The following is a 23,261-nucleotide window of genomic DNA, read 5'->3' on the forward strand; positions in this document are numbered from 1 at the left end:
CTCCCAGTGTGCCTTAGTAACAGCAGCCCTGAAGTTGCATAAGTCAGCTATTGCTCTGTAACAAATTACCTTGAAACACAGTGGCTGAAGACAACAAACACTTAGAGTCTCATGGTTTCTGTAGGCCAAGGAGCAGCTTAGCTGGGTGGTTCTGGCTCCGAGTCTCTTGCAGGCTTCAAAGTATCAGCCAGGGCTGCAGTCATCTTACAGCTTGAGCAGGGGAAGGATCTGCTTCTAATCTCACTCATGAGGTTGTTGGCCATTTTCAGTGCCTTGATGCCTGGGCCTCTCCATAGGGCTGTGTCACAAGATGGTAGCTGGCTTCCTCCACAGACAGCATGAGAAAGGGCCTAAGAAGGAAGTCTCAGTACATAACCTGTCTCCAAAGTGACATCTGATTGCTTCTGCCGTATTCTATTAATTAGACGGGAGTCAGTAAATCCCGCCCATGTCCAAGGGGAGGGGATTACACCAGTGAGCCAATACCAGGAGTCAGGACCCATCTTGATCCCTGGGAACCATCTTAGAGGCTGCCTACCCTGGTGATCCACTGTTTCAAAAGCAAACATTGACATAGGTTGACAAATGGGTAAATCTTACTCCTTTGGGAAGATTTCTTCAAGTCTTAGTTATTAAAGCTAATTTATTTTTACTTATGACTGTATCCCTAGCACCATGAATAATGACTAGAGGCCTAGTAAATATTTGTGAGATGAATGAAAGTGTACACAGTGCATTTACTTTGTTTTAGAGTCTGTGTGTGTACAGAGGAGGTAAGTCATTAGATCTTTTTTCCACAGCCTAGCTACCACCCAACCTGGCTTCCTTATTTGAAATTTAAACAGCTGGACACACTGCTCTTTTTCTCTCTGCGTGTGTATGTGTGTGCCTTTTCTTTCTTTCTCCTTTATGAGTTGTGTTACTTCTTAAAAAAGTGGAGGCAAAAGGAAAACAGTACTGCCGGTAATAATCAAGTGGACTTTGCACTTAATTTTATCACTTGCTTATTTATTTGTAAGCAATTAAAATTTTATTTGGTTTGATTTTTGTCCTTCCAGTTTTATTGAGATATAATTGGCCTACGGCACTGTGTAAGTTTAAGGTATACAGCATCATGATTTGACTTACATACATCATGGAAGGATTGTCACAATATAGTGACCATCCATTGTCTCGTATAGATTTAACAGTAAAGAAATAGAAAAAAGGTTTTTCCTTGTGATTAGAACTTTCAGGATTTACTCTCTTAACTTTCATAATATAACATACAGCTGTGTTAATTATATCTATCATGCTGTATCATGCTGTGTTACATCCCTAGTATCTTCTACTGGAAGTTTGTACCTTTTGACTCCCTCCATCCAATTCCTTCTCCCCACTGCCCCCACCCGACCTCTGGTAACCACAAATCTGATCTCTTTTTCTATGAGTTTGCTTTTGAAGTATAATTGACCTACAACACTATGTTAGTTCCTGTTATACAACATAGTGATTCGATATTTCTATACATTTCCAAATAATCACCATGATAGGTCTAGTTACTATCTGTCACCAAAGAGATTACATAGTTATTGACTATCTTCCCCACACTGTATATTTCATGCCCGTGACTCATTTGTTTTGCAACCGAAAGTTTGTACCTCTTAATCTCCCTCATCTGTTTCCCTCCTCCTCCGACCTCCTCCTCCTCTGTCTTGAAGCACTTACACTGTTATTTGATTTGATTATTTTTAATATGTGACATATTCACATAGTTTCCAAATTAAAATGATAGAAAAAGGTACACAGTGAAAAGTCTTGCTTTCAGCTCCTTCTTCTTGGCCCCCGACCTCAATACTTTTATTAGTATTTAAAATTTTTAATTTTAGAATACTTTTAAAGAAGAGTTGCAAAGATAATACACAGAGTTCCAGCATACTCTTCACCCAACTTCCCCTCGTGTTAATATCATACATAACCATGATACTTTAGTCAAAAATAAGAAATTAACATTGGTACAACACCATTAACTAAACTACAGACTACTGAGACGACACCAGTCTTCCCACTAGGGTCCTTTTTCTCTTCCAGGATCCAGTCCAGGATATCACATTGCTTTTAGCACTTCTTTATTTTTAACTGTATTTTGTAAGCATGTTGGTTTCTATAGTGTCCTTCAACGTGTAAAGAGCATTCTTCATGGAGAATTCTTCAGCCTTTTCTTAGTACCTCCCCACTTTTTTACCCTTACACACTGGTAAAAAATGGATTATTCTCCTTTATTTTCTACTCTATTTTACGTGTAGACAGTGTGGTGTGCTGTGAGCAAAACATTAAACCAGGGGTCAGGAGCTTCTGCCGATCACACTGGCTGTCACCGACAGCAGGGGAACCTCAAATCTTAATAATTTGAACTCTCTGCTCCCCCATGTTCTCACCCGCAATGACAGTGAGTCACTCTAGCTGAGCTTTCAGGCCTGTCCCACATTACATTTGTACAGTTTCAGGGATTCTTGAGAGTTTGCATCGGGTCAATGTTTTTCTTTAGCACACTGCTGCCACCTTGTGGACTTTTTTTGGGGGGCCACGCCGCCGGGCTTGCAGGATCTTAGTTCCCGGACCAGGGATTGAACCCCGGGCCCTCGGCAGTGAAAGCGCCAAGTCCGAACCACTGGACCGCCAGGGAATTCCTTGTGGACTATTTTTTAAAATGCTCTTATTTTTTCTTTATTTTCTGAAAATGAAATTATAAATGGGAAGAGGAAAAGAAACCTCCTTGTATTAGATATCCAATTGTAAATATACAGCACGGCTCTGGAGTAATGACGTCATATTCAGGATATAAACATGGACAGGACCAAGGAGGCACAAACAGGCCCTAAGATGACGATGGGACTGGCAATAGTGGGTAGTCCCAGCTGCTGGCCACAGGAGGGATGCGGCCAGCACCATGGAGGTCTGGTGGGAGGGGTTGGGAACTTAGGTTGGGGTTTGGGGTCCAGGGTCTTGCACTAGGTTTTGGAGCGTTTCAGCAGGTAGTTACGAGGCAGAGAATCAAAAGCAGAACTCGGCTGGGTCCTGGCAGAACCTAAATCCTTTCACAGATAGAAAGTGGTGATCATGGGGGCAAGCGGTAAGGGCAAAGTAGAGTCAGGGCATGAAGTTGGCCGGCAGCTAGGCTGAGCCTGGCATCTGTCAAATGGACTCCAAGGCGAGGAAAGTGGAGCACGGCACGATGGGGAGGGCAAGTGTGCCAGGACTGGGCGGAGACGCTCGGATCTGGGGAAGGAGAGGAGCGTTAGGGGAAGCCCCCGGCTCCAGACTCTGCTCCTGCGGAGAGCTCGGCAGGCAGTGGAGGTCTGGCAGTCAGCATCACGGCTACTCAGGCACAGGAACCCTAGGAGCATCATCTATTTTACTTTCTACTCTTTTTTTGCGGTACGCGGGCCTGTCACTGTTGTGGTCTCTCCCGCCGCGGAGCGCAGGCTCCGGACGCGCAGGCTCAGCGGCCATGGCTCACGGTCCCAGCCGCTCCGCGGCATGTGGGATCTTCCCGGACTGGGGCACGAACCCGCGTCCCCTGCATCGGCAGGCGGACTCCCAGGTTACTGCGCCACCAGGGAAGCCCTTTACTTTCTACTCTTGAGCCTGGGCGTCATCCTTCTGTGCCACATCCACTTCTAACACCCCCAACCCTGGACTCTGTCACCCGCTCCCCGTACCCACTGCTGTTCACACCTATATCAGCCTGTGCCTGACTCATCGCCATGTCTTCATGACGCTCCTTTCTCCAGTGTCACATCCCTACCTCTCCGAGCAGCCCTCCTTGGTGCTACCAGTGTGCTTTTCCGAAAACGTCCTATGTATTAGCTCCAGACCTTCTACGGACTAACAGACTCGAAAGGCGCCTCATTCCCTATAACACATGCACCCCACCTCCACCCCCGTTCGGAAACCAAGGCCTTTCACGATCTGTCTCTAGCCTACCGTCCCCTTTCATCTTCCCCCTCCCCCCACTTCCCCTTTTTTCTTCCTCCTCTGTCACGTGTGGGCTCTTTCTGATCCAGAGATTTGGCAACTATCCACCTCCGTGCCCTGCCTCGCCCTCCTCCGCGTCCCACATTTGCATATCCTGTTCCCTCCTAAGGGAATGCCTTTTTTTTTTGCCTTCCTAGTTTTTTTTTAACATCTTTATTGGAGTATAATTGCTTTACAATGGTGTGTTAGTTTCTGCTTTATAACAAAGTGAATCAGCTATACATATACATATATCCCCATATCCCCTCCCTCTTCCGTCTCCCTCCCACCCTCCCTCTCCCACCCCTCTAGGTGGTCACAAAGCACCGAGCTGATCTCCCTGTGCTATGCGGCCTAGTTTGAAATTTTTTATGCTTCAAGCCGTAGCTAAATACTAGCTCATTTGCAAAGTTTTCTCTTACTCCCCAAGGCAGATTCAAGGATACCCTATGTCCCCAATTAAAATGTGAACATGCTTCCAGTATGGCAGTATTCTGGCTGGGTTCCTCCCCACCGTACCCCACCCCACTTCCCGCCACCATTTCTGTCTCCCCATTAAGCTCTTTGAGGAGAGAGACCCATGTCATAAGCTTTGAAGCCCCAGGTGCTGGCACATGGCCTGGCTCAGGATACCGAATGAGCTTTTGCTGAATCAGTGAAGCCGAGGCTCCCAGCTGTGTTTGGATTCCCCTAGTCACGGCCTCTACTCCTCTCTAGGTGGTGCCCGCAGGCTACGAACACTTCTCAAACACTTCCGACAACCTTGCCGTTTATTCTTATTGCTGATGCAGCCTTTAATCTACTTCTCTCCAAATTGTAGGGCGTCAACGTGAACCTGGTAACAATTAACCGGGTCTCTTCTCTCCATGAGGCGTGCCTGGGAGGCCACGTGGCCTGCGCTAAGGCCCTATTGGAGAACGGCGCCCACGTGAGTACCATCCCCGCCCGCGGGTCTGGCTGCCCAGGTGCAACCGCTAACGTGTAAAGACCCATCACCTTCCAGAACCCTTACCCGCGGTGGGGTGCGCAGGCCTGGCCCCATCGGCGCTCATATTCTTGGATGGTCGGGAAGACACTGCTGGTTACCCCTCTCTTCAGCCTCTATGTCCCTGTGCCAACGTTCAGATAAGGTAATTTACGGAATTCGTTCAGAACTGTGATACTAACTTGAAAAAAAACAGCTTGAGCTAAAGTAATTTGAACACTGATCTTGGAAAATTTATTTTAAAACATTTAGAAGAACACATTTAAAAAGAACAACAGGGGGGGCTTCCCTGGTGGCGCAGTGGTTGAGAGTCCGCCTGCTGATGCAGGGGACACGGGTTTGTGCCCCGGTCTGGGAGGATCCCGCATGCCGCGGAGCGGCTGGGCCCGTGGGCCATGGCCGCTGGGCCTGCGCGTCCGGAGCCTGTGCTCCGCGGCGGGAGAGGCCACAGCAGTGAGAGGCCCACGTACCGCAAAACAGGGGTTAAGACTCGGCGCTTCCACTGAAGGGGGCATGGGTTCCATCCCTGGGCGGGGAAGATCCTGCATGCCGTGCAACGCGGCCAAAAAAATTTAATTAAATTTTAAAAACTATGAAGAAAAAATATAAAAGAACAGCAATCAAAAACCACTCTTAATTCAACACGCTACACCCACAACGATTTTTGTTGAGCAAAATTATCAAGCTAAATGAGCTTGTAATAAATAATACATTGGAAAAACACTACGCAATGAACTTTATCTTATTTTTAAATTCTCTCCTTTTCAAGGAGTGACTGAGCTGCTGTATGTCGTACAGATATCAGCATAGAATTCTGAAATTAATACTTTTGAAAATCTCAAGGACTTTTATTTAGTCACCAGATATTGTGATGTTACTTTCGTTTTTTAAAATTTTTTTTAAGGGAATTCCTTATTTTTATTTTTTATTTATTTATTTTTGGCTGTGTTGGGTCTTCGTTTCTGTGCAAGGGCTTTCTCTAGTTGTGGCAAGCGGGGGCCACTCTTCATCGCGGTGCGCGGGCCTCTCACTGTCGCGGCCTCTCCCGTTGCGGAGCACAGGCTCCGGACGCGCAGGCTCCGGACGTGCAGGCTCAGCGGCCATGGCTTACGGGCCCAGCCGCTCCGCGGCATGTGGGATTTTCCCGGAACTGGGGCACGAACCCGTGTCCCGTGCATCGGCAGGCGGACTTCCAACCACTGCGCCACCAGAGAAGCCCATTACTTTTGTTTTTGAACTCAGTCCTTGTATTCTTTGTTTCACGAGCTATAATGTTTTTAAGTGCCTAACGAAGATTTTTCTTTGCATTTTATATGGAAGTTGGGTTTCTATGTGTAGCACAGGTGGGAAATAGAGGAGCCTCTGGGAGGTTCTGTGGGGGACAGAGAGTATGACGTGGTCCCTTGTCTTTGGCAATCTTATGAGGGAACAGTCACTAAATATTATACTATTTAACATTCAAACCAGAGTGAGAGAAGGAATAAAAGAAAGTTGATCAATCAGTAGAAAATTCCTCAAAATTGGCAGTCCGTGGGTACTTCGAACTCAGTGCCTCTGAAACTGCTTATCGTGTTTTCCCTCTGGGAGCAGCTCCTCTCTTGGATTCCCAGCCTCAGAGACCAGGTGAAACATATTCCTGGTTTCCCCAGCCCCAAGCCTGGAATCATCCTGTTTCTTCCATCTCCCCATCTAATTAATCACAACCTCCTAGAAAAACTTAGAGTTTATGAATTTACACATATTTGTCCCTGTCCGTCTCTGCCATCTTAGCATCTCATCTTTAACTTTCCAGTTGAATGGGGGCTATCCTGGCATTGTGGAGAAAGATCTTGTTTCTGAAACAAGAAAATTTAGTATCCTGGTGATCACAAGCGTATGTCCTTAGTTGTTGAGGCAGAATGGCTTGACATCAAACCTTCGTTGTCCTACATGTCCTGCCAGAGCCTCCCCACCAGAATGCCTTGGTTCCAGGATGTTCTTTTCAATCTGGTGCTAATACTCAAAGATGCCTCCCAGCTGTGCTGGTTCTCCCCTGCCCCTCAGATCCCTAGAAGGTACTGAGGGTGGTTAGAGACACCATGTTGATGACTATTTTCTTTGTGTATTTCGCCTGGTCATGATCTCTTTGGGTTCCCTTTTGGCATATGCAGTTTCTGTGGATGGTACCGGACCAGAAAGGAAATTTGTGGCTAGATGGTTTCTCCAATACTTTTTGCTCCTGACATGTTTGTTCATGATTGGCATGGGGAGTCGGCTCCATATGAATGGAAAATGGAGATCATGGAGATAATTGTTGCAAATGTCTCTCTTTTTTTTTTTTTTTTTTTGCGGTACGTGGGCCTCTCACTGTTGTGGCCTCTCCCGTTGCGGAGCACAGGCTCCGGACGCCGCAGGCTCAGCGGCCATGGCTCACGGGCCCAGCCGCTCCGCCGCACGTGGGATCTTCCCGGACTGGGGCACGAAGCCGTGTCCCCTGCATCGGCAGGCGGACTCTCAACCACTGCGCCACCAGGGAAGCCCCTGCAAATGTCTCTTGAACGCTTACTGGGCACCAGGCAACGTTCTAGGTGTTTACCATATAGTAACTCACCTCATCCGCCCAATAACCTCCTGAGGTCGATTCTTTTATGATCCTCATTTTACAGATAAGGAAACCCAGGCACAGAAAGTTAGTATCCCAACCAGATCTCTGAGCACATAAAGGAGAGAGAGCTGGGATTTGAACGCAAGCTAATTGTTCCAGAGACCATGTTCTGATCCACCATACAGGACCACTCCTCACAGCTAGGAGGCTGCTAGGAAGCTCTAGAATACCCCTGAGTACATCTTACAAACTGTCCCATTTGGCCTCATTTCTGCTACTATTGATATTTATAGGTGAGAGTTGATAGGCTACTGGTACCTAAAAGAACCCCACAATACTGTAAGGATGCGGGGTTCCCTCGTTCATTCACTGGCGTGGGAAGTTTCTCCAGGCAGGTACATAGGAATGCGCACTTGGAGATGGTGAGAAAGAAATAGCAAACCCTCTGGTTCTCTCTTTGCCCACCGTTAGGTCAACGGGGTGACAGTTCACGGAGCCACGCCCCTCTTCAATGCTTGCTGCAGTGGCAGCGCTGCGTGTGTCAACGTGCTGCTGGAGTTTGGAGCCAAGGCCCAGCTTGAGGTGCACCTGGCTTCACCCATCCACGAGGCAGTGAAGAGAGGTAAACGAGGCATCGCGTCGCACACAGAACATTGGTGGGCTCCCTCCTACCTGCATGAATCAGTCATAGAGGGTTTTCTTTGCAAGGATCGCCCAAATCTTTTTCCCCAGTGGACTAGCTGTGGCTTAGAAATCCCACAGCAGTGACTTGAATATACCTCAATCTTTAGGAAATACCACTGGGGCATGACACAGCTCTTCTCAGAACCAGGGAATGGCCGTCTGCCTCAGATGTCCTCTTTCCTGGGCTCAGTCTCCCAACGGGCCTTGCTAGAGGCTCCTTGCTGGTGTTTGGGCGGCAGCTGGTGGAGTCAGGAGTGCAGGGGTAACTTCCATGAGCTGTACTGTGTTTATGTGTCTGTTCTTACTAGAAAAGAACAGTTCATGCCCCAAAGCCCATAAAACATCAACCACCGCCATAAAGTAAGTGGTGAAAGTGTTTGAAAGCCCAGACCGATAGTGTCTCTAATGGAGGATTAAAGGTAACTGCACAACAGGCAATATACTCTAGATGAGCTGATAGCTCTCAAGGTCATTAGTTATTGAAAAAAAGTTGCCACTGTAAAAACCGTGGCATTGGAAACCTTGAGGTGAATTCTAGATTTCTGTGTTCTCAGTTGCTTTTGAAATGATGGAAAAGAGTAAAATTAAGGAATTTTAAAACTGTATGCATAGACTAGACATGAACAAGAAGAGCCATTGAAAGGCCAACGCCATTTGTCAAAGGTCACACCCAAAGAGCAACATTTTCTGTGTTACCCAGCGGTGGAGTTATTCTCTTATATTGAGATCAGAAATACAGTGGAGAGAGTTCCCTGGTGGTCTGGTGGTTAGGATTCGGTGCTTTCACTGCTATGGCCCGGGTTCAATCCCTGGTCGGGGAACTGAGATCCTACAAGCTGCATAGCACGGCCAAAACAGAAAAAAAAATTTTTTTAATTAAAAATATAGAAATACCGTGGAGAAGTTAGAACACTGTAGAACAGTGATCTTCGCTGGTATAATGAGAATTAAAGTCTTTATTTCAAAAGGCAATAGTGAAAGTTTTGTCCCAGGTTGTTAAACATGTCACTTGGTAATTTTTTTTTTTTTGCAGTGGATTACTATAAATGATACAAAACCCCCAAATCTCCGTGTATCTATGGTTTTGATGTCCTGTACATATTTACCAAACATTTATTAATTAATAATTGATGCTGATTATTTCCCAAACTTCAAGTAAGTCCTTTAAGTTGTAGGGAAATAGTCTACTTTGGAAATGGTATAAAAGTGTTTAAAATTTTTAAAATATTGATTTGAAGTAAAAATCTATTATCTGTATTTCCATCCAAATGCTTAAAAGTGGATGAACGTTGGTAATGATTTGAATTAAGTAATTCTGCAGTGCTTGGATGGTTATATATGGAGTGTTTGGTATCTATGTACCTCCGGTATATACATGCTTATCATAAACAGATGAATTCATGTGTCTCTACGTATTTTTTTCTGTATCATAAAAACATGTGAGGGACCAATGTCCACAGAGTGGAAGGATGAATAGCAAATTCATTATTTTAGATACTATTATATTAGTGCCAATCATTTGACTTTTATATATTCATTTTTTTAAAACTTCCTGAGAACACTTAAATTTAACTCAAGCTAGGCTCAGTTTCTTTTGGAAAAAAAAGACGGGAATTACGCTTTTTTTTTTTTTTTTTTTTTTTTTTTTTTTTACGGTGTGCGGGCCTCTCACTGTTGTGGCCTTTCCCGTTGCGGAGCACAGGCTCCGGACACGCAGGCTCAGCGGCCATGGCTCACGGGCCCAGCTGCTCCGCGGCATGTGGGATCTTCCCGGACCGGGGCACGAACCCGTGTCCCCTGCATCAGCAGGCGGACTCTCAACCACTGCGCCACCAGGGAAGCCCAGGAATTATGCTTTTAAATGTTTATTAGATACACTGAATTTACCAGGCAGTTTTAGGTCCTGATTAGATATTTCTGGATTCTTACAGCTTTAAACCTCTAGGAACAAGAGGGGGTCAGTCTGAGTCAATACTTTGACAGATTAATGCTATAATATAAAATTGACTTATGTGAACAATAGTAAAGTAGTTGGAATTCACGGAAGCCTTACTTGTAGATTTTAATGCATAATTGTGCTTAATTCAGAATTTGTGATGAATGAAGCAGGCTGAGATGAAGCTTATTTTGGTATCATCTCTAAAAAAAAGGTTGGTTAAGCTAATCAGTGATGATAAGATTTTGTTTATTTTAGGAAACATTTCAACCTTCAAAAAAAGAACCAACTCTTTATAAAACTCCCATCAATACCTCAGAAGCATTTGCTCCCAAACAAATCATTCATATTCTGCAAATTAATCATGTCTGTCTCTTCACTGGGTGAACTTTCCAAGGAGAATGCTTACTTATCTAGTTCTTGTTGGCCACTAGACTTGAAAGTGCATTTAAATAGATTCTATACTTGAGGCTTTTTATTAATTCTCACAGGAGTCTTACAAGTTGAGCAAAATAAGGAGGTGCATGGCGTGACCATCCACCCAATCTTACATGCATGGGCGAGGAAGAGAAGGAGAGATTTGTAATGGAGATGGATGGATCAGGGCTGGGCCTTGGATTTGAGCACTGGCTTTTCAGGGTAATAAGAGCACGAGTCATTTATTCCCCTGGGTCTTGTAACCTCTGCCTGTAATCCGGTGACTTATTATAGAGAGTGATTTCAGCCGTGTTCCTTGGAACCCTTAGTTTGGTTGGAGGTACCTCAAGGCTGCAGGGAAGAATGTCAGCGGGGCAGGGGGTGGTGCATGGGCATGCTCTTCTTTCTAATCTTTTTATTTTGGAGATTTCTAAGATTTCCCCCACCTCCCAAATTTTTTTCCTGCTGAAAAAAAAAATCTAGGTTGTTTCTAAAGCCCACTCCAGATAAGCAATCTTATAATTCTGTGAATCGTTAATATTTCCCTTACTTGAGTGAGCTTGTCTTGTGTTCCACCAGGTAATAGAGAGTGCATGGAGATTCTGCTGGCAAATAACGTTAACATTGACCAGGAAGTGCCTCACCTTGGAACTCCCCTGTATGTGGCTTGCACCTATCAGAGGCTAGACTGTGTGAAGAAGCTTCTAGAATTAGGTAACTTCCAGAAGTCTTTTCATGAGAAGAACCAGTTAACCTCGTTGGTTTTCCATGGCTTCAGAGGCGAAGTGCTTGTCAGGCTGGACAAAATTCTGACAGCATTTGATATCTAAATGGTTAAAACAACTTCAGAGATGAGTGTCTGTAGTTCTCAGTTCTGCTTTTTTTGATATTGGCTCCATTTACCTGGTATGGTTCTCCTTGGAGGTCTGAAGAGAGAGCAAGAGTCTCTTTCCCATAAATCCTAGGGGAAAACAACCAATTGTATTTCACTGGCTCTTTTTAAGTCACATGCCCATTTCTGAACCAATCATGGTGGCCAAGGGAATACAATATACAGACTGGCTTAGGCCTAGATTTCAGTGTACACTGCAGTTGTTGGGCTTCACTGGAAGCACATGAGCTGGGAATCACGAGAGATGGTTCCCCAGAGGGAAATCTAGGTGTGGTTACCAGGAAGATGCTGGCTAGTAAAAACAGCAGACATTTGTCATAGAGTACTTTAGATCAACCCTGCAAAATTAGTTGCTTAATTCTCAAAGGCATGTACAGAAACTGAGAGTCCAGGGAAAAGTAAAAGGTCTTGAAAGTATTATTTGGTTAAAGATTCCCCAAACTTAGCCACTGACGTAAAGGTCGAGATTGTATTAAGAAACTTTAAATAAGAATTTTTGTCTCTAAGATTTTTTTTGTCTTTTTTTTATCCCCTATCATTTACCACTCCCTATAGTAATTCAGAAAACTTTTTTTTCGAGCCCAGAATAATGTAAATACCCAGTAAACCTAGCTGTGTCCTTTGCCAAAAAACAAAATAACTATGTAAAAGGAGCTGCAAAGATTTAATTTTCTCTGTCACACAGTTCCTGTGGGAAGGCAAGTGAAGCATTTAAAATAACTAAAAATACCTTTATTCGATACTTTTCTCATCAGAGTGTTTGGAAACAGTAGGCATTGCTGGGGGTCTGAGCTTCAGTCATATATTTTCAAAGATTTGTCACATATGTCATGACGTTTAAGATGTCTTTATCAATGGCTAGCGCATCTCAGGCTCGTAGTGTTTCTCCATTAACCCTGGGTGTTGACTTGTGGTCATCTGCTTTGTTAAGGGGCCAATGTTGACCACGGCCAGTGGCTGGACACCCCCCTCCATGCCGCTGCGAAGCAGAACAGTGTGGAAATCATCCACCTGCTGATAGACTACGGGGCTAGCCTCAAGTGCAAAAACGCTCAGGGCAAGAGTGCACTTGATCTGGCAGCTCCGAAAAGCGGCGTGCAGCAGGCGCTTCTGCTCCGGGAAGGTAAGGAAGGGCTGGGCGTCCGTTTCTCTTCCACAGGCACATTCGCCCTCTCTCCTTCCAGTCTCCCCTCTAGACTCTCTTACCCTTTCCTTTGTGTCTTTTTAATTGGGAGTGGCACGTGGGAGGGGGCAAGTCCTAGCATCTCAGAGATGGGATTTTTGTCTGCTGGGTGTATTCACTTATAACAAAGGGACATTTACATACCACTGGTACGTTGCTTTGTATTTGCATTAACAAGAAAATAATCAGAGAACTTTGGTGAAAGGGCTGGGCTGTCTTATCTATCCTGGCACAAGCACGTGATTGAGCAGACCAAAACTCTGCTTTGTAATTTTTGGAGGCAGTTCAGGGAAAATGAAAAATACTTGAGTAGAGATAGTCGGGTGGACACAGAGTGTGTCTTTCAGAAACTGGACTAAGCAGTGAAGTTGTTTGCCTGTTCTCCAGCTCAGGGAGTAGGTGGGTTTGCGCTCCGCATTGCCCCACGCCCATGTCCACATGGGCTAACGCATCTCTAGATGCTAGAGGAGGGAAGGTGGCGTCTACAAGGCTTCATATCCCAGATTCTAAAGAGAACCGTGCTGTGTCCCTACAGAAAGAGAACACTATCTGAGCCTCTTCTGAGCGTTTGTATGCTCGGGAGACTATTAAAGTAATAATAATTATTCAGCTTTCCACGTGTCAGACGCTGAGCTAGGTCTGAAACATAGATTCATCTCACTGAATTCTCAAAACTTTAAAGCCATGAGAACTTTATAGTAACTGGTGCTATCCCAGCTGCAAGCGGGAAATGAGGGGCATGAAGAGATGGGCTTTCAGAAGGTTACACGGCTACTAAAAAGTAGGTCTAGGATGCTAACCAAGGAATAGGATTCCAACTTGCACTCTCTTTTTTTTATTATTGGAGTATACTTGATTTATAATGTGTTGCAGGTATACAGCACAGTGATTCAGCTATATATGTGTGTGTATGTATATATAAGTATTATGTGTGTGTGTATATATATCCTTTTTCAGATTCTTTTCCCTTATAGGTTATTACAAAATATTGAGTGTAGGTCCCTGTGCTATATAGTAGGTCCTTGTAGTTTATCTGTTTTATATATAGTAGTGTGTATCTGTTAACCCCCCAGTCCTAATTTATCCCTCCCTTTCTTCCCCTTTGGTAACCATAAGTTTCCAATGTGCACTCTTTTGTTTTGTTTTGTTTTATTTTGTTGTCTTTTTGCGGTATGCGGGCCTCTCACTGTTGTGGCCTCTCCCGTTGCGGAGCACAGGCTCCGGACAAGCAGGCTCAGTGGCCATGGCTCACGGGCCCAGCCGCTCCGCGGCATGTGGGATCCTCCCGGACCGGGGCACGAACCCGCGTCCCCCGCATCGGCAGGCGGACTCTCAACCACTGCGCCACCAGGGAAGCCCCAATGTGCACTCTTAATGTTCTGATGCCCCAATCCTGAATCTTCTGAAACAGTTTCTAATGAGGAAGAGTTTAATTTCACTCACCAGTTCCATTTTGTGAAAATGCCCCCATGTCTTGTATGCCTTCCAGGTGGGATGCTTGGTTCAATAGTTTTAGGAATACTCTCCAGACAAGTGCTTCTTAAGCTTCAATGTGCGTATGAATCACCTGGGGATCTCCTTAAAACGCAGATTCTGATTCAGGAGCTCTGGGGTGGGGTCCCAGACGCTGCACGGCCACCAGGCTCTCAGGTGAAGCTGATGCTGCCAGTCTGAGGTCACTTTGAGTAAGATGGGTCTAGATTATTTCCAGTAGTCTGTGTCATTAATGATTGTTCTTTGATTTGAACCTCTACTGGAAGAATTAGGACCTTCCTTACCAGCTCCCAGTTTGGAAATATGGGACACTTAACAACTATTAGCCGAGAATATGGTTTATAGCAGTTGTCACGTTTCCTGTTTGCTTGCATCAAAAATGTTTCCAGGTCCAGGATTCATATTTCTTGTAAACAAGTTCCTCTGTCTCTGTCTTCATAAATACAGCTGCTTGCTCTAGAAGGATGAATAGCAGCTATGTCAGAGGTCACTCTGTTGTGTGACAGGAGATACACTTTGCATTCTCGCTTCCCAAGGTTTTAAGGAAGGGCGATGGTCTGCTCCTCCAGGTAGCGTTCTGTCACGTGAATGCTCCTTGGCAATATCAATCCACGTGTCATGCAGCTACTTACTTGCCTGTGTAGTCACCGTTTCTCATGGGGTGCTAGACGCTGTGACAATAGGATTTTCTTGAAAAGGAAAACTTTGTCTAGTCCAGTAATCACATGCATCTACTTGCATCCATCTTTATTGATACCATCAGGTAAGGAAATAATGGGGCATTATTACAAATGCCCCTGTGTGACACGGATCCCAGCCAAATGCTCAGTCAGCCTATTCACCCATATTTTGGACACTGGTTAGTTTGCTCTCCTTCGGGACTCGAAGCCTTGGTTGGGCACGGCGACTCCATGAGACCCCATGAGACTGAGGTTCAGGGTATAATGGGGTCTAAGTGAGTTGGATCCTTTCTCCAGATCCTCTGCTGAGCTGGGATCCTTGCGAGATTGGAGGTCCCTGCCGAGTGTGAGTGGGGACCCAGCCAGCACCGCCGCATGGGCAGCTAGAGCCAGGAGGTCCCTGTGGCCTGTCAGGCCCCAGCACATCTCCTGACACGGCCTCTGTGACCGCGCGTTTTAATTCCTCCCTCAGGCCCGCCTGCTCTTTCCCAGCTGTGCCGCCTGTGTGTCCGGAAGTGCTTGGGTCGCACCTGTCATCAGACCATCCACAAACTGTATCTGCCGGAGCCACTGGAAAAATTCCTCCTATACCAGTAGTCCCAACTGTCCACGGGAAGATACTTGGAAATAAACAGGTTGTTGCCTGCTGTACCCAGGGTACCTAGTATAGACACCCAACAGCTAGACTCCCTAGTGTAACACCCAACAGCTAGACTCTCAAATGAGCTAAGCTAGTTAGAGCACATCCCTGATGGACTGGCACACGTGGGGAATGAAAACTCCTGGTTAGTTTAATGTTCTCTTTAACCAAGGGGCAATCAGAAACTTTTCTGTTTTTAGCTCTTGCTGTTAAGAAACTTTAAAAAATTGTGAAGTAGGGTGAAATTAATAGGCTGTTTTTCAAGATTCATGATCTTTGATTAAGGATCACCATTCTGAATAGCGTGTAGACACATATAAATCTGGGTGGGTAAGATTAGGATGAATATGAGTATTCGAAGATGGGTTCCTGATTTAGTTCTTCCCTTCTTCCCCCTTTCTTTCTTTCCTGCCATGAATAAATCTCTGCTAAAATTTTATTTTCTTGTGTTTTATTTTATATATAAAAAAGCCAAATACTTTAAACCGTCACAGTTAATTGAGACTTGCACTTACTGAGGTCCTGGTTGATGTTGACTACACATGGAAATGATAATATTTTGAATATATTAGGTATATTTCATTATTAAAATTAATTTCACTTCTTTTTACTTTTTAAGTGTGACTACAATCCAATTTTCAATTACACATGTAGCTAGCATTATATTTCTGTTAATACTGTTCAGGACCTTTTCTGATTTTCACAACTCTGGAATATCACATAAGTTAATCTTAATTAGTTAACTATTTGGGGATAAAGATTAAATTCTTATTTCACATAATCATCTAAAAACGAATCTTGGTTTTTGAAAAATGTTAAAACATTTTAAACGATAGTATAAAATACTGGAATAAAATTTTCGTGAATGTACATGAAAGGGAAGCTCTTTTCTAATCATAATATCAAAGGCAGAAACTTTAAAGGAAAATACTGCTAAATTAAAATACATATGATAGAATATGCAGGAATTGGAGGCTCTCTATCTTCAAAGTGTTCTCGGGAGTGCATTTTTTGGTCAACCTGCATCTTGCTGAATGTCTGAAGTCTGTGTTAAGCCCCAGGATGTCCTAGGGGGTTCAGTCTGTCTAGAATCCTGCTGTGGCATTCACTTTCTGAAACGTCGGACCATGGATTTCACGAATCGTTTGTACGAACCTCCGAACTCTGGTAGGGGCGTGTGCGTGTGTGAATCACTCACCAGAACCGAGCCTTCTGGATCCAGAACGGATGCAGAACAAGTCCAGATCCCTGCATCTTGGGGTTGTGATGTTTTAGCATTTATGATTGGGCATGAGATAGTCTTTAGATTCCCTCTGAGCCTTCCAGTCCATCAAGCTAGAATTAGACCCTCAGATGAATCATCTAGTTTAGATGAGATTATATGGCTTGCTTTGGGGGGTTCTGAGCACTAATATAGATTATTTCATTTTTTTCACAGGATGTGGAATGTTTTATTCCCAAAGTGGTGTGATTTCTCACAATTTCAAGTCATATTTGAAGTGCTCTAGGGTAACTTCTCAATTCATTCATTCACACATTTTTACTCAGTATCTGTTATGTGCCAGACACGGTTTGAGGCTGTGAAAAAGACAAGGTCCTTGCCCTCGAAAAGCTTATGTGTTAGTGGAGACAACAAGGAATAAGCATACACGTGTCATCATGTCAGGAAATAAGAAGAAAAATGAAGGAGATTAGGGTAAAGAGTGATGGTGAGAGCCACTATTTTAGATAAGTTGATTAGGCAAGGTCCCTGGCTGGGTGACAGGATTTTAAAAGAACTATTCATGTGTGTATCTAACATTTATTATTTAATTTTTACTATTAAGGTTTTAGTGACTTTTTTCAGTGTATTTTCAGTACATCATGATGGTTTTCTGTTTGTTTCTTTGACTGATTTAATATAGCAATCCTGGGCTTCCCTGGTGGTGCAGTGGTTGAGAGTCTGCCTGCCGATGCAGGGGACATGGGTTCGTGCCCCAGTCTGGGAAGATCCCACATGCTGCAGAGCGGCTGGGCCCGTGAGCCATGGCCACTGAGCCTGTGCGTCCGGAGCCTGTGCTCCACAACGGGAGAGGCCACAACAGTGAGAGGCCTGCGTACTGCAAAAAAAAAAAAAAAAAAAAAAATATATATATATATATATATATATATATATATGTAGCAATCCTATTACAAAAGTATTTTTTTAATTGAAGTATAGTTGATTTACATTGTTGTGTTTGTTTCTGGTGTACAGCAAAGTGATCCAGTGATACATACATATGTCTATTGTTTTCCATATTCTTTTCCATTATGGTTTATTACAGGATATTGAATATAGTTCCCTGGGCTATACAGTGGGTCCTTGTTTATTATCTATTTTATATATAGTAGTGTGTATCTGCTAATCTCAAACTCCTACTTTATCCCTCCCCCACACCCTTTCCCCTTTGGTAACCATAAGTTTGTTTTCTGTGTCTGAGTCTGTTTCTGTTTCGTAAGTTCATTTGTGTCATATTTTATATTCCACATACAAGTGATATCATATGGTATTTGTCTTTCTCTGTCTTTCTTAGTATGATCATCTCTAGGTCCATCCATGTGGCTGCAAATGGCATTATTTCATTCTTTTTTATGGCTGAGTAGTATTCCATTGTATATACGTACCACATCTTCTTTATCCATTCATCTGTCGATGGACATTTAGGTTGCTTCCATGTCTTGGCTATTGTAAATAGAGCTGCAGTGAACACTGGGTTGCATGTATCTTTTTAAATCAGAGTTTTCTTCAGATATATGCCCAGGAGTGGGATTGCTGGATCATACGGCAACTCTAGTTTTAGTTTTTTAAAGAACCTACATACTGTTCTCCATAGTGGCTGTACCAATTTACATTCCCACCGACAGTGTTAGCACTGTTCCCTTTTCTCCACATCCTCTCCAGCATTTATTGCTTGTAGACATTTTGGTGATGGCTCTTCTGACTAGTGTGAGGTGATATCTCATTGTAGTTTTGATTTGCATTTCTCTAATAATTAGCGATGTTGGGCTTCTTTTCATCTGCCTATTGGCCATCTGTATGTCTTCTTTGGAGAAATGTCTATTGAGGTCTTCTGCCCATTTTTTTTTTTTTTTTTTTTTGCGGTATGGGGGCCTCTCACTGTTGTGGCCTCTCCCATTGCGGAGCACAGGCTCTGGACGTGCAGGTCCAGCGGCCATGGCTCACAGGCCCAGCCGCTCTGCGGCATGTGGGATCCTCCCAGACCAGGGCACCAACCTGTGTCCCCTGCATCAGCAGGTGGACTCTCAACCACTGCACCACCAGGGAAGCCCCCTCTGCCCATTTTTTGATTGGGTTGTTTGTTTTTTTGATACTGAGTTGTATGAGCTGTTTGTATATTTTGGAAATTAAGCACTTGTCGATTGCATCGTTTGCAAATATTTTTTCCCATCCTGTAGGTTGTCTTTTTGTTTTGTTTCCTTTGCTGTGCAAAAGCTTATAAGTTTGACTGGGTCTCATTTGTTTATTTTTGCTATAAAAGTATGTTTTCATTCCTGCTTTCCCCACAAAGTATGTTGTAATGATTTTCTAAGTTTCAAACCCTTTGAAACTACCCTTCAAAATGGCTGTATCATATTTCTTAGCTATTTCCATATTGTTGGATACTTAGATTATTTCTAATTTCTTGCTATTTTAAATAATACTAGTGTGAACTTCATTTTTTTTTTTTTTTTTTTTTTTTTTGTGGTACGCGGGCCTCTCATTGTTGTGGCCTCTCCCTTTGCGGAGCACAGGCTCCGGACGCGCAGGCTCAGCGGCCATGGCTCACGGGCCCAGCCGCTCCGCGGCATGTGGGATCTTCCCGGACCGGGGCATGAACCTGTGTCCCCTGCATCGGCAGGCAGACTCTCAACCACTGCACCACCAGGGAAGCCCTGAACTTCATTTTTTATAAATCTTTTAAAATGTTTGAATTATTTCTTAGATGTTCAGAAGTGATATTTACTGATTAAGAAAACTATTTCAAATAATATAAAATAATTTTAAATATATATATAATGAATCATTTTAAGGGAAAAGTATTTGCATAACCAAATACCACATATTATCTGTTCATATGCCATCTGTCTCTCTATATAGACATCTAATATATCTATCTACATACCATGTGTCTGTCTGTCGTCTGTCTGTCCATCCATCATTTATCTAACTGTATCCATCATCTGCCTTGACCCATTATTTAAAAAAAAATAAGCTTGCCTGTGTCACTTGAAGATGTAAACCTCAACTCTTTGAAAAGCCCATAAATTATTTAAAAGGTTGGGTACGTCATTCAACATCTCTAAGTTTTTGTTCATATTTTATTAAGGAACCATTTCTCCCAAAGTAATCCTCCTCCCTGATATTTCTAATATTGCCATGTCAAACAAACCTGCGGTTTACAGATAATACTTTTTTCAGTAACAACGCTCATTGCTGAGACAGTTTTATGCGCTTAACACAAAGAGGAGAGCTGACGCTTCAGAGACATTGCCTGAGGGATGAATCCTTGTCAGGGAAGGGCGCTGGGGGGGGGGGGGGGGCTGGAGGACCTCACGTTTCCTCCCATCACAAATCCTCGCCAGGGGCCGCTCCTGCATGGACGTTTGCATGCGAAATACATCATCTCCTTCCTTTAGCAGAGTCAGTACCAGGACAAGACCCAGGTCATGCTCAAAATAGCAGCTTCATTTTTCAACATGAGTTTAACCTATAAAAAAATGTATATCAGGTTTTTATTTTCATTTATTAATTTCTTCCCCTGCCATTGTTATATCTTGAAAATCTTTCCGCTTACAGAAAAATTACAAGAATAATACAATGAATATTTGTACATCTGTCACTTCAGTTCGTCAATTGATAGGATTTTACCACATTTGCTTATGTCTTTGTGTGTGTGTGTACGTATGTATGTGTGCAGGTGTGTACACACACCTATATAATATATATGTATATGAGTAAGCCCATGTATAATGAATACCTATACACATATATTTTTTTTAATGAATCATTTGTGAGTAAACTGTCGACATCGTCATTCTTCACCAGGGCTAGGATTAGGAGGAAGTGAGTGAAGCAAAAAATTTAAGGGGGCACCAAAAATGTGATCATTGGGAGAAAAATTTTAGTGCAATATTAGAAAATACAAATGTTAAGGGAAAAAATCCCCTGATGACCAAAATATCAAAAATTTTGATAAAGACAGGCTGTGGTTTGTTTGTTTTAGGACCCTGCATAATTGTGCAATGAGAACAGTGTTCCCCATCAGCCCAAGGTCCTGGGACATGGGACTGCTGGGTTTATGAGGAATGACAATGGCTTGTAAGCAGAGTGGGCAATGTGGGCTTTATATATACTCAAGCTTTTTGACTGTAGGGCTTGCGTTAACTTTTTCTATTTGGTGCAAAACGTGTACATAGGGGCATGCATTTCTCCCCCTGCGTCACGCTCTCGCGCGTCTCCGTACTGACCCCTTCAGCGAGCATCTCCTAAGGACACAGCTTCTTTGACATAACTGCGGGTGATGCAGTGATCACACACAGGAAATTTGATATTGATGCACTATGAGTATCCGATAAACGTCTGTATTTAAATTTCCACGGTTGTGGCTTTGATGTCTTTTATGTCTTGTCCTCCGCAATCAGGACCCAGTCAAGGATCATGTCATTTAACGATCAAGTGTCTTCATTCTCCTTTCATCTGGAAACCTCCTCCACCACTTTTGTCTTTTACCCCACCCCACTGGCATTTTTGAAGAGTTCAGACTTACTGTTACGGAGACCCTCTCTCAATTTCGATTTGCCCAATTGTTTCCTCAAGAATACTGCATTATGCCAGTTTTTTTAAAAACACACCCTTGTTTGAACCTTACTGCGCTGGTCGATGGAGTAAGAGTGAGTGACAGCTTTCTAAAGTCGCGACATCAGCCAGCTCAGCATATGCAGAGCCAGTTAGGCGAGCACAACTCAGATAGGAGTTTCGCAGGAAAAGCAGATCATTCCAAATGACCAGAGGAGACGTGCACCTTTAGGTTTTTAAAGGTTTTGTGCTAGAAAGATTGCCAGCTGGATTGACAAGAGGTTTCAGCTCCTGGGCCAACTTCGACTGATTGGAGATGACTGTCAAGACTCCCCAAGGCCTCGGGAGGAAAGTCTTATAATCCATGAATGATGTCAGCCATGGACATCTAGGGGTGGGGCAGTGGCTAGTGTTAAGTCTGCACGTGATAAAGAGGGTTATGGCCTTACTGATGCTACAGGCCAGAATTCTTTTTTCTTACCTAACCTGGGCCAAGTTTCCTGAACATGCAGACACACACAGAGACTGACTCGAAGCTGGTAAGATTGTTCTGCTCTTGTGGCTTTTTGTAAGCCAACTATTTCTCTATAATCCCAGCTCATATACATGTAATTCAACTTTATCCCCATGTAGATCCTTAAAAATGCATGAACTTCCCTTGTAGTGGTTTTCTAATTCCTGACTAGAACTGCTGTTAAATAGTTAAAAAAAAATCAGTTCCCATCCTCCAATGTCCACAGGTGTTGATCAACATTATAAATATAATGAGAAGATAAAATGGTGATTAATTCCCTCCCAGGTACTAAGGCAACAACCTGGCAATCTTCTTTATTGTCATTTTGGGCAATCAAGTTAAATTTGAATATGCAAAAACCTTATCTTCTTGGAATTTAATGAAAAGTAAATAAAATCTCTACTATGAAGATTTTGCTCAGAAAGAATGGAATGGTATCTAGCTTTCCCACTGCACCCCTCTGTTTAACTCCTTGTCAGCAGTCTACATTGGGAGTAAATTTCTCCCTCTCTGCCAAATACAAGCTGCATTGTTCTTCAAATCTTTCCTGACGCAGTAGTGAACAATGTATATGCTTATGGCCTTCTCGGTTAATTCGGCAAATAATAGAGCCGGAGGGCAGTTTGGCAGTGTTTCAATTTTAAGTGAACAGCTTAATTAATTAATAATTATAGATTCACATGCAGTTGCAAGAAATAATACAGAAAGATCTCCTATAGCTTTGCCCAGTTTCCCCCAATGATAACTTTGTGCAAAACTGTAGTACAGGACTTCCCTTGTTGCACAGTGGTTAAAAATCCGCCTGCCAATGCAGGGGACACGGGTTTAAGCCCTGGTGCGGGAAGATCCCACATGCCATGGAGCAGCTAAGCCTGTGTGCCACAGCTACTGAGCCTGTGCTCCAGAGCCTGTGAGCCACAACTACTGAAGACTGTGTGCCTAGAGCCCGTGCTCCACAACAAGAGAAACCACTGCAATGAGAAGCCTGTGCACTGCAATGAAGAGTAGCCCCCGCTCTCTGCAACCGGAGAAAGCCCGTGCTCAGCAACGAAGACCCAACAAGCCAAAAATAAATTTAAAAAAACAAAAAAACTGTAGTACAATATCACAACCAGGAAATCAACATTGAGACCATCCATTGATCTCATTTGGGATTCTCGTTTGACTTGTACCCACTCTTTTTTTTTTTTTTTTTTTTTTGCGGTACGCGGGCCTCTCACTGTTGTGGCCTCTCCCGTTGCGGAGCACAGCCTCCGGACGCACAGGCTCAGCGGCCATGGCTCACGGGCCCAGCCGCTCCGCGGCATGTGGGATCTTCCCGGACCGGGGCACGAACCCGTGTCCCCTGCATCGGCAGGTGAACTCTCAACCACTGCACCACCAGGGAAGCCCTGTACCCACTCTTGTGTGTGTCTTTAGTTCCATAGAAATGATCAAG

At 43.8% G+C, this 23,261-nt stretch overlaps 1 protein-coding gene across 3 annotated transcripts in view; it reads left to right on the plus strand.

Moving 5' to 3' along the window:
* Positions 1–15,930, plus strand: part of ASB11 (ankyrin repeat and SOCS box containing 11) — a 30,763-nt gene extending 14,833 nt beyond the window's left edge. For all 3 annotated transcript variants that reach the window (XM_027095717.1, XM_027095718.1, XM_027095719.1), the window contains exons 3-7: positions 4,817–4,924; positions 8,037–8,187; positions 11,182–11,316; positions 12,426–12,617; positions 15,324–15,930. In XM_027095717.1, coding sequence (XP_026951518.1) covers positions 4,817–4,924; positions 8,037–8,187; positions 11,182–11,316; positions 12,426–12,617; positions 15,324–15,448 — 711 coding nt within the window. In that variant the 3' untranslated portion in view covers positions 15,449–15,930. The remainder of the gene's footprint in view (positions 1–4,816; positions 4,925–8,036; positions 8,188–11,181; positions 11,317–12,425; positions 12,618–15,323) is intronic.
* Positions 15,931–23,261: the final 7,331 nt, after the last annotated feature.

This window comes from Aethalodelphis obliquidens, unplaced genomic scaffold, assembly GCF_003676395.1.
Source record: "Aethalodelphis obliquidens isolate GAN/ISIS:26980383/991018 unplaced genomic scaffold, ASM367639v1 scaffold94, whole genome shotgun sequence".
NCBI lineage: Eukaryota > Metazoa > Chordata > Mammalia > Artiodactyla > Delphinidae > Aethalodelphis > Aethalodelphis obliquidens.